The 12,056-nt window shown below is 45.0% G+C and overlaps 1 protein-coding gene across 2 annotated transcripts in view; it reads left to right on the forward strand.

The window, feature by feature from the left end:
* The first annotated feature begins 1,924 nt into the window (after window positions 1–1,924).
* The window catches only part of PODXL (podocalyxin like), a 57,561-nt gene continuing 47,429 nt past the window's right edge, over window positions 1,925–12,056 (forward strand). For both annotated transcript variants that reach the window (XM_032220669.1, XM_032220670.1), the window contains exon 1: window positions 1,925–2,178. In XM_032220669.1, coding sequence (XP_032076560.1) covers window positions 2,094–2,178 — 85 coding nt within the window. In that variant the 5' untranslated portion in view covers window positions 1,925–2,093. The remainder of the gene's footprint in view (window positions 2,179–12,056) is intronic.

Below are 12,056 nucleotides of genomic sequence, written 5' to 3' on the forward strand. Positions count from 1 at the left end.
TTCCACCCATTGCTTCTTGTTCTACCCTCAGGTGCTTTGGAGAATAGTTTGACTCCCTCTTCTTTGTGGCAACCCCTAGGATATTGGAACATTGCTATCATGTCTCCCTTCATTAAACTAGACATAGCCAGTTCCTCGTTCTTCATATGTTTTAGTCTCCAGTCCCCTAATCCTCTTTGTTGCTCTTCTCTGCACTCTTTCTAGAGTCTCCACATCTTTTCTACATCGTGGCGACCAAAACTGAATGCCGGATTCCAAGTGTGGCCTTTCCAAGGCCTTATAAAGTGGTATTAACCCTTCACGTGATCTTGATTCTCTCCCTCTGTTGATGCAGTATTATTTGTATTATTATGTATTATTTTAACTGTAAGGCTGCCAGAGTTGCTCTGCAGAGTGAGATAGGAAGCAAGTAGATTTAATAAGTAAATAGATATAAATAACATAAAAGGGATGCAGAAGCTATACGAATTGGTCCAATGGCCAGCCAAGAGATTCCAATCACTTAAGTTATTATCAATACTGCTCTTATGCACGCCAGTTAAGGTGGGGGGGAGGAACCACACCCTGAATTCAGCAGGATTTATTTTGATTGCAGCCTAGACTGAAAACTGCAATAATAATACAATATTTTCTATCCACAATAAACATTTAAACTAATCTGACTGTTAATATTTATTATGTTGATGTCTTTTATGTTTTATCTTGTTTTTTTATTTAGTAACTCAGTTGAGATAGATAGATAGATAGATAGATAGATAGATAGATAGATAGAGAGAGATAGATAGAGATAGTTAGATAGATAGATAGAGATAGATAGATAGATAGATAGATAGATAGATAGATAGAGATAGATAGATAGATAGATAGATAGATAGATAGATAGATAGATAGATGAAAGCTGGATGGGTGGATGGTTGAATAGACAGATAGATAAATAGATGGAAGGATGGATAGATGAAAGATAGATAGCTAGATTGATAGATAAAGATACATAGATAGATGTATGTATATATGAAAGATGGATGGATGGATGGATGGATGGATGGATAGATGAAAGATAGATGGATGGATAAATAGATAAGTATAATCTTTATTGTCATTGTACTTAAATACAACGAAATTGGTTAGTTGATAGTTAGATGGATAGATGAAAGATAGATAGATGAATGGATGGATAGATGAAAGATAGAAAGATAGAAAGATGATAGATAGATGATAGATAGATAGATAGATAGATAGATAGATAGATAGATAGATAGATAGAAAGATAGAGTGATAGATAGATAGATAGATAGATAGATAGATAGATAGATAGAAAGATAGAGTGATAGATAGATAGATAGATAGAAAGATAGATAGGTAGGTAGGTAGGTAGGCAGGCAGGCAGGCAGGCAGGCAGGCAGGCAGGCAAGAAACAAATGTTTGGTCCAGAGATGCCAAGAAAGGGAACTAACGGGCTGCTGAAGACCCCCATCCTCCCCTTCGTATTTCTACCCGCCTTGGGGTTGTCATTCTAAGGCAACCATCATCCCTGGCACCAGCCTCCCCCCCCCAATCCCTTCCCCAGAGTCCACCTGACTCCTTTGGCCAGGCCCCTCCTTTTGCATCCCTCCCAGCTGGAGGGCAAAAAAACCCCTCAACCCCCTCAGGCGGGTTCAGCGGGTCGTGAGAACGGAACCCCCCCTGGCCCCGCCCACCGAGGGCGGGGGGCGGAGGCGGGGACCCTCCCCAATCCAACCGACTGGCGCGCCGCCCAATCGGGGCCGGGTCAACCCCTCCAGCCACTCCGGGAGCCGGCCGGACCGAGGAAAGCCAATCGGATGGCCGGGTGGCCTGACGACCCCGCCCCCCCCCCCCACATTCGCAGCGCCGCATCGTACCTGGCCAGCCGCGCGGCGGAGTTCAGTCTGGCTGGAGGCAGCCGCGGGGACGGACGCGGGAGCTGCGCGGCGGGGCCAAAGCCGGGTGTGGACTCGGTGGGGCTTGCGGAGGAGCCGCTGCGCCGCTTGCAGATTTTTCTCCCGGCGACGCGCATCTCTCCGGCTGGCCGCTACCTCGCCCGGCGTCCGGTCCGGACCGGGAGCGCTTTTGCTATGCTCAGAGGAGATCCTCCCGCCATGCGCTGGGCGCTGCGGTGGCTGCTGCTGGCGGGGCTGCTGGGCTCGCCGCCCTGCGGAGGTAAGAGAAACGGGCGGGGGGGAGCCTCGGGGACCGTCCGCTGCGGCGCAGGGAGGAAGGCTCGGACCGCGAGACCCATCGCTCCGCCGCAGCAGGGGACGATGGGCTTTGTGGGCTGTCCCTCTTCGGGGGGGGAATCAGCGGGGGAGGGGGCTCGGGGAGGGTCGTTTCGTGTGTCTCCACCCCCCCCCCTCTTCCCTAGGACGGGATGCCGGTTGGGGAAATCTGCCGGCTGGGTTCACACGAACGCTTGAACCCCAAGTCGAGTTCAAGTCAGAACAAGCCGAGGGGGGCTTCATCTTGAAAGCGGGTTTAATCATCTCCTCCGTGGGTTTGTTGAGCGCTCTAGCCTGGGTGGTTTTTACGGCACTGGGTCTCGTGGGAACCCAGAGGAAAAGGGTTGGGGGTAGAATGAAGGCAAGGGGGTTAAGGATGTTGTGTGAATGCAGCAGTCCTGGGACTTTTGGGGAAGCCCCTGAAACGCAGAGGTTTGCGAAGTGGTTGGAAGGCACTCTTGGGATTGAGGATGCCCTGGTTGATGATGATGATGATGATGTATTTTTAAATGTTCAGTTGGCTGAGTTTCATGTTTAATGAATAAAGTATAATAGTAGCAGAAACCCGTATCGACCATTAGCACCAGTCAATGGTATTTGTGATGCGTTTTTGAATGTTCAGTTGACTGAGTTTAATGTTCAATGAATAAAGTATATAATAATTGACTGGTGCTAATGGTTGATACTGGTTTGCTGCCAGCATCCTAGGTATTATTATTATTATCATTATACTTTATTCAATAATAATAATAATAATAATAATAATAATAATAATAATGTGTTGCCCCAATTGTAATTGGAGCAATACCTAAAGGGCTACCTTGCTATTTGGAAATTCTAAATTTATCGGAATTGAACATTCTGACTCTACAAAAAAACGCCCTACTTGGAATAGCTTATATCCTCCGACGTTACCTTAACAATTCCTAGGTCCTTGGTTAGGACTCGAGCTGTTGAGCTACCAACCAGCCCCAAAGGCTGTGAATCTCACCAAAGATTAAATAATAATAACAACAACAACAATAATAATAATAATAATCTGCACGCATATTATGAAAATACATTACGACATCCTAAGCCCCTGGGTGGGGCCCGACTAGTAATCAATGCCAAATCTGGCGAAACAACTGGCCGCTGGGATACAATTCTGTTGTTGCGAATAATAATAATACCTAGGACCTGTATCACCATTAACACCAGCCAGTGAAATCTGTGACACATCTTTAAATATTCACTTGACTGAGCTTCATGCTTAATGAATAAAAGAACTCATAGTGATGATCAACAACAACAACAATAATAAAACTACACTACTAGGAACATCATATATTTTAAGAAGATACTTGGTTGATACCTAGGGACGCTGGCAGCAACCCGTATCAACCATTAGCACCACTCAGTGGTATTTGTGACACATCCTTAAACGTTCACTTGGCTGAGTTTCATGTTTAATGACTAAAAGAAATAATACTTCTTTGTTTTCTGCGCCCAACACAAGTACAATGAGATTGGTTGTTCAGAAGCAAAGACAGTGTTAAAATTGGAGTTTCAGACACGGTATCGGAAGCCGCGGTAAGGGAAAGCCGGTCTGATGAGCTTCTGGTTTGAGTATAGATTTGGCCAAAGTGACATACCTGAGAAACAAGGATCAAATTCCCACACAGGTAGAAGACCGTCCTTTTCTGCTCCGCTCTCCTCTTTTCCAGAAAATAATCCCGTGAAAAGCTGCTTCTTTCTAGATCAGCGGGAGGATTGGGGGGGGGGGGGTTGCGAAACAATATTCCAAGGTGTGTGTGTGTGTGTGTGTGTGTGCAAACTTGGGTTTAGAAGTTTTGAAATTGCAGCATATATGCGTATAAGTGTAGGCATATCATTGTTTATTTTTTTAAGGGGTGCGTTGCATATCGCTGACGTAGTGGCTTGGAAAAATAAAAAGTGGCACCTTGACAGATAACGTGTGTTAAAACTAGCAACGTTCAGCTCGTTGTTTAGCGTCAAATTTTGATTGTGTAAAATCCGTGGCTTGTTTGGGTTTAATATTCGTGGCAATACTGTGGGAGCCTGGCATCCCTTCAAGCCATCCAGTCTATTATAGGTTTGGATAGGATGTTAGGTGATTGCAGACGATTATAATTTGTTAACGTGGATTTTGTGTGTTGTTTGAATCCATTTATTCTCAGGTTGAAGGTCTTGGTTTGAAAGGGAATGGGCGTAGGGTAAGGTAAAGGTTTGCCTCGCACATATGTGGCAGTCGTTCCCGACTCTAGGGGGCGGTGCTCATTCCTGTTTCAAAGCCGAAGAGCCAGCGCTGTCCGAAGATGTCTCCGTGGTCATGTGGCCAGCATGACTAAACGCTGAAGGCGCACGGAACGCTGTTCCCTTCCCACCAAAGGTGGTTCCTATTTTTCTTCTTGCATTTTTTACCTGCTTTCAAACTGCTAGGTTGGCAGAAGCTGGGACAAGGAACAGGAGCTCATTCCATTACACGGTGCTAGGGATTCGAACCGCCGAACTACTGACCTTTCTGATCGACAAGCTCAGCGTCTTAGCCACTGATCCACCCTTGGGCGTAGGGTAATGTCCCCCAAAATCGGAAGAACTGGCTGAAATGGCACGGCAGATGTAAAGGACCAACACGTGGTTGGATTCTTTGCAAGGTGTAATCCTCATTTGATTTAACGTCAAATTGCTAACGGTGCTTGGGTAATAATAGTCTTTTCGGTGGCCCTCAAAAGTGATTTTAGATGCTTGGCTTCCAAAATCAGCCAAAAGTCTGCTCGGCGGTGAAGTCAATCTGATGATGTCGGTTTCCTCAGCCAAACACAATGTCGTCCTTGCAAGATTTGTTCTATTGTAATAATGCTGGTTTAGTGATGTGCCTTGTTGAAAGTTGGATGGAAATTTGTCAGAAAGCTTTGAAACTAAAGAAAACCAGAGTTAATCTTGTGGACAAAATACCCAGGACAAATTGAATTGTTGCGTGTCTATTTTATAAGGTTGGATGTTATTATTTTGCTTGTTTATTTGTATCCCACATTTATTAGTATTATTAGTATTTTACAAATAACTCACCGTGGTGAACATATCCAACACACTTTCCTCTTCCTGCTTTTCATACAACCTAGCTTTTGTGCCTAAGGTGGTGCTAGAACTCACCGTCTCCTGGTGATTAGCCCAAAATCACCCACCGGGGTAAGCCGGGGACTAGAACTCACCTTCTCCCACTTTCTAGCCAGGTGCTTTAACCACCAGATCAAACTCCTGTTCTTTTTCTGCCTACAGATGCTTTCTATGATTAGAATATGGGCCGTCTTTCTCTCCCCCACCCCAATAAATCTTCCAATTGAAAATTCCAGCCTGCCAGATTTTTACAAGTATGATTAACAACATCTTTTGCCCCGTGCACCAACCCTAGGTGAAAAGTTACACCAGGCAGAAGCTGTTCCCTGTGTGAGTGTGGTGGTGTACGTACTATTCATTTTACAAGCAGGACGCGATGACCACATCTGCAGACACGGTTTGCATCTGGCTTCATGGATCGGATCACAACTTCAGTTCAGAATCCTGGCTAAAGTTGGAGATCTCTTGAGAGAGACGGAACATAGGATCATAGGGCTGGGAGGGACCTTGGAGGTCATCTAGTCCAGCCCCCAACTGCTCAAGCAGGAGACCCTACCGTCTCTGACAAATGGCTGTCTAGTCTCTTCCTAAAAAACTCCAGTGTTGGGAGCACCCACAACTTCTGGTGACAAGTAGTTCCTCTGATTACGTGTGGGGAATTTTCTCCTCAGTTCTAGGTTGCTTCTCTCCTTGATCAGTTTCCATCCATGGCTTCTCGTCCTGCCTTCTGGTTCTTTGGAGAATAGGTTGACCCCCCCCACCTCTTCTCTGTGAAAGCCCCTCAAGTAATTGAGCCCAGAATTACAGCTCTTTGTAAGTTGAGGACTCATTAGGATGGGACACAATTTTTCAACATTTTTAGGGTGTGGTGAAATGGCCGTGAACTTGATCCATTTTCGCCCATGGAATATATATTTTTTTATTGAACATTTTTGAAAAAAACAAACCTTTACAAATGTTTAGTTCCCACCCCCCACCCTCCCCCCCCAAACCCCCCACCCTTCCCCCTCCCCTTGACTTCCCAGTACCAATACAGGGTATAAATCTTTAACAAAGAGAATCTAGGGTACAGTTTTAAAAAAAAATCAAAACAGATAGTTAATAATGTATTTCCATTGAACTCTAGCTCCTCCTTGCTGGACTAACTCTAGATAATTTATAATTCCTGGTCTCTAATCATAAGCTATCTGGAATTTCTTAGTCCCATATTTGTTTTGAGTATAGTCAATCCATCTTTTCCACTCCAGTTTATATCTCTCGTTTGAATGGTCCTTAAGATATGCAGATATTTTGGACATCTCGGCTAGGTTTGTTACTTTCAATGTCCATTCTTGAATAGTAGGCAAATCTTCCTTCTTTCCAGTATTGCGCCACCAACAATCAAGCTGCACTTATTAAATGCAGTATCAGATTAGTCTCTATGGAATATTTTGGGGCAGGAACTGGTATGCCTTTCGAAGCTGAGGTGAAACATGTGTCCCCGTTGGGGTTTCTGGGTTCAGGTGATCTGCTTTAACCAAGTTTGGAAGCATCTGTGTGGTCGCGTTGAACGTGGTTTGAACTTCGGCTGGGCTTTTCTCTGGCGTGGTGGGTTCAAGACCAGGCTACTACATTTGGTCAATTTAGGATAGGAATAGAATAGAATAACAGTTGAAAGGGACCTTGGAGGTCTTCTAGTCCAACCCCCTGCCTAGACAGGAAACCCTATACCGTTTCAGACAAATGGCTATCCAGCATCTTCTTAAAGACTTCCAATGTTGGGGCATTCACAACTTCTGGAGGCAACTTCTGTTCCACTGGTTAATTGTTCTAACTGTCAGGAAATTTCTCCTCAGTTCTAAGTTGCTTCTCTCCTTGATTAGTTTCCACCCATTGCTTCTTGATCTGCCTTCAGGTCTTTGGAGAATAGCTTGACTCCCTCTTCTTTGGGGCAGCACCTGAGATATTGGAAGACTGCTATCATGTCTCCGATGGTCCTTCTTTTCATTAAACTAGACATACCCAGTTCCTGCAACCGTTCTTCATATGTTTTAGCCTCCAGTCCCCTAATCCTCTTTGTTGCTCTTCTCTGCCATCTTTCTAGAGTCTCCACATCTTTTCTACATCGTGGCGACCAAACCAATTTTCCACCTATTTTATTCTGAAGTGAACATAAATTCCAATTTAATTTTCATGGAGCTCAAACAGAATTTTCATCCTTCGGCAACTTGGAGGGTCATCTTAGGAGATTTTGGGCTCCCTAACTCTCTACATCGATCCATCAAATTCACACTAAACATGTCCCTTACATTTTATTTATTGTTAAATGATGAGGGTTAGGAATATGGGGAGCTCCAGATATTTTTAGGCCCCAATGCCCATTACCCAGCCAAAGAGCCAATGGCGGGAGGGATGATGGGACTTGTAGTCCACCGACATCTGCCCAATCCAGCCATAGACGAGAATCTATTTTTTTTCCCTTAGTTTTGTGATATGGTTTCTCTTTTCCCCTCCTGGCTTTCCGTAAATATGAAGGCCTTTCAAGGTTCATAGAGTAGATGATTATTAATCCTGCGTGGGTATTTATTTTTTTGTACTCACTGTTTAGTTAGCTTTCTATACCACTTCAAATTAACCCAAGAGAAAAGGGGCAGAAGAGAGGGAAGGAAGGAAGAGGGAAGGAGAGGAAGACCAGAAGGAACAGAAAGAGAAGGAGAGAGGGTAAGAAGGGGAAGAGAGGAGTAGGGGAGAGGTAAGGGAAGAAGGAAAGGGAAAGGAGAGGAGGAAGGAAGGAAGTAGAGAAGGGAGGGAGGGAGAAAAGAAAGGGGAAGTAGGATGGTGAAAATACAAAATAGGTGTACGAAATGGTAAACAAAGCAATCCCAAATGTAAATTTAAATTTTTATATGGAAAAATACATGTGTAAAAGTGATAAATCTAAATAAGAACAGTAACTATGTGAATGTATACCTGTAATTGTATGTAAGAGACAATATATATATATATATATATATATATATATATATATATATATATATATATATATATATATATATATATGTTTTTTTATTTTTTATTTGTGCTGATAAATAAATAAAGGGAGACTAGTATAGATCTATTTCAAGCTATTTAGCTCTCATCAGCTAGCCATACCCTTACTGGGATTCGAACCTGTGCTGTATTGCATCTTAGGCAAACGTCTTAGCCACCAAGCCACAGGTCTCCTCCTTATCAGCTGAAGCCTTTCTATAAGTTTCCTATAAACTTTTTTCTAAAATAAAAGGGGCATACAAATCACGGCAATGAATTAAATAAAGGAAACTTTCAGAGAACTTGCTGATCCTAGCCGTAAGGAAAGTTCTTCCAGTTGTAAATCTCTTTCTTTAGAAACAAAAGCAAAATTTCCCGGCCCCGGGCTCTCATCTAACCACTGACCTGCCCACCCACTAACCCGGTCCAAACCCAGCGTAGCTTTTTCCAAACAGCCAAAGTTGGCTCGGTGCTGCCCCTCCTTAAAACAGATTGCTGCTGTCTCTGGGTGTTCTTTCTTAAAAAGCAAGAAGCAAAGTTTTGATCCCTGCAAACACCCCTTTTATTGACACGGCTGTGAGTTCCTTTCATTCGCAGTCAGCATGCCTTAGCAAACAGTTTTTCAACGGAATATTTATCCACGCAAACCTTATCTCGTTTGGAGAGCTGCCAAATAGCTAGTTTCCAAAGGCAGGGCAAGGCAAAACTTAGCACAGAGTCTCTTATAGTCACAAACAGGACTTCATTTCATTTTATTTAATGAATTTATAGGCCGCCCAATCCCGAAGGACTCCGGGCGGCTTACAAGAAGTAAATTTTAAAAGTAGAAAGTTAAAAACGAGGAAGCACGGATTAAAAGAAAACTACATCATGCACCCAGTCTAATCGGAGCTGGACCTCAGTCATGAGGTCAACAGCCCCAGGCCTGCCGGAATAGCCAGGTTTTGATAGCCTTTCGGAAGGCCATGAGAGTGGGTACGGTCCGGATCTCTGGGGGTAGTTCATTCCATAGGGTCAGAGCGGCTACAGAATCCCCCGGGGAGCCGCCAGCCGACATTGTCTGGTTGACGGCACCTGGAGAAGGCCCACCCTGTGCGATCAGTCGTTGGGAAGTATGCGGCAGAAGACGGTCTCGCAGATATCCGGGTCCTAGGGGTGTAAATTTTTCTTGAATGAATGGATTGTTTCCTGCAAAAGCCCCCTCCCCTTTCGCTCCTCTTTTGTTTCCTCTGGGAGGAGCCAATCACCTCCAAGGTGTGGCTTTACTCCTAAGTCAAGTCTGCTCTCTTAGTTGTTCTCGTCTTCTGGCAGCTCTGCGCATGCGCACACTGGGAACAGGCTCCAGCTGTTCTTCTTCCTCGCTGCTGTCTAGCTCCCTCTCTGCCTCCGACGCAGAATCCTCATCTGAGCTTTCCTCAGCCCCCCAGGACTGGCCCGTGTTCCTCCCCAACCTCCTCACTGTCCGACTCTGCTGTGGCATCAAGGAGAGGCATTGTTTTGTTCCTTTTGTCCGACGCGGTGAAAAATTCTGTGAAAAGCAAGAAAGCTGGGAAGATTTGCCGTAACTCCATGGTTGTTTAGAGCCTCCGGGGTGGGGCCAAGCAGCAAGGAAGGGTTTGGAATTACGGGTGATCCTCGACTTACGACCAAAATTGAGCCCATGGTTTCCATCCCTACGCGAGACAGGCGTCACCAGCCTTTTGATCTCAGGGGCCACTAAATTCATAATTTTAAATCCCACGGACCACTAATATGATCTGTTTAATGACTGGCTGGGTGGGCGTGGCTAGGTGGTCATGTGATTGGGTGGGCGTGGCCAACTAGATGTCGCTCACATCAAGGGGCGCCTTGCCAGCCTCTACTCGCCCCTCCCCTCCCAGCCACTCCTCGCCTGCCCGCCCAGGCTCCTTAGGGCCCCGACAGGAAGCAGTTGCTGGAGCTAAGCAGCCCCCAGGAGAAAGAGTTGGCAAAACAGCTCAGTTCAAATTGGATCTGGCCGAGAAGGAAGCTCAGCAGAAGCACCTCACTGAGGACTAGGAGCATAGGCTTTCCAAGCAGAGGGAAGACCTGTGGGAGTGCAAGGCCAGGTGCCAGCGCCTGGAGGCTCAGCGGGCTGAGACGGTCAGCCAGTTCCAGGCCGTGATGCCGTCCCACTGGAACGAGGCCCTCCGGCTCTTCCCCATCAGCGGCTCTTCCCTCCAGCCTTCGCCCAAAGCCCCAGGAGGCTGAAGCAGACCCCAAGTTGGAATTTCTGCCCCCCTCTTGACCCCCACAAAAAGACCCCAAAGGGGGAGACTCTCTGCAGCAACACAAGCGTTCATTGCACGCATCCGTCCCAGGGGCCGTAGTTTGAGGACCCCTGATTTAGTGCAATATTAAAAATGCAAATGATTTTTCTGCGGACCACCGAAATTTTCTTGCTGACCACTAGACAACCTTTGGGTCCCCAGCATTTGAGATTCCGGGAATTGCACCTGAAATCATCGGCAGTCACCTGAACAGGTGCTCCCGCACTCAAAGATAACTTGGGGGGGGGGAGGGAGAGGCGAGTGGCAACAAAAGCTTTTTTCTCTTTCTCCGAACAATCCGGATTGCGATATGAGAATGTGAGGAAGGATAGCTTGAGATATCTTATGCAAGTGGAGTTTTTTTTTTCCGATCCCCCCCCCCCAGCTGCAGTTGTGACCTTGAGCAGCTGTTTCCTTCTCCTGCTGCAGGGCTGTGGTTGTATATGGTAGCATGCTTTGCGGGCGTTTGGACTACAATACCCAGACACCACGTCCAGCGGGGATTATGGAAGCTGCAGTTGAATATGTCTGCAGGCAGGGTGGGTTTGATTTAAATCAAGTACGATTTAAATCAAGTCGATTTAAAGCATCAGTTTTAAAGAGCATCTAGAAGCCAAATTGTACGTGCCAAATTTCAGGTTTGTAGGCTTTACGGTTCTGGAGATTTGGCGATGAGTGGGAGGTACTTGGCTTTTATATAGGATAGAATAGAATAGAATAGAATAGCAGAGTTGGGACCTTGGAGGTCTTCTAGTCCAACCCCCTGCCTAGGCAGGAAACCCTACACCACTTCAGATAAATGGATATCCAACATATTAAAGACTTCCAATGTTGGGGCATTCACAACATCTGGAGGCAAGTTATTCCACTGATTGATTGTTTGATTAAGATAGATAGATAGATAGATAGATAGATAGATAATGATGATAGATAGATGATAGATAGATAGATAGATAGATAGATAGATAGATGATAGATAGATAGATAGATAGATAGATAGATAGATAGATAGATGATAGATAGATAGATAGATAGATAGATAGATAGATAGATAGATAGATAGATAGATAGATAGATAGATAGTACATAGAATAGAGTTGGAAGGGACCTTGGAGGTCTTCTAGTCCAACCCCCTGCCCAGGCAGGAAACCCTATACTGTTTCAGACAAATGGCTATCGAACATCTTCTTAAAGACTTCCAGTGTTGGAGCATTCACAACATCTGGAGGCAAGTTGTTCCATTGATTGATTGATTGATTGATTAAGATAGATAGATGATAGATAGATAGATAGATAGATAGATAGATAGATAGATAGATAGATAGATAGATAGATAGATAGATAGATAGATAGATGATAGATAATACATAGAATAGAGTTGGAAGGGACCTTGGAGGTCTTCTAG

This window comes from Thamnophis elegans, chromosome 7 (assembly GCF_009769535.1).
Source record: "Thamnophis elegans isolate rThaEle1 chromosome 7, rThaEle1.pri, whole genome shotgun sequence".
Lineage (NCBI taxonomy): Eukaryota > Metazoa > Chordata > Lepidosauria > Squamata > Colubridae > Thamnophis > Thamnophis elegans.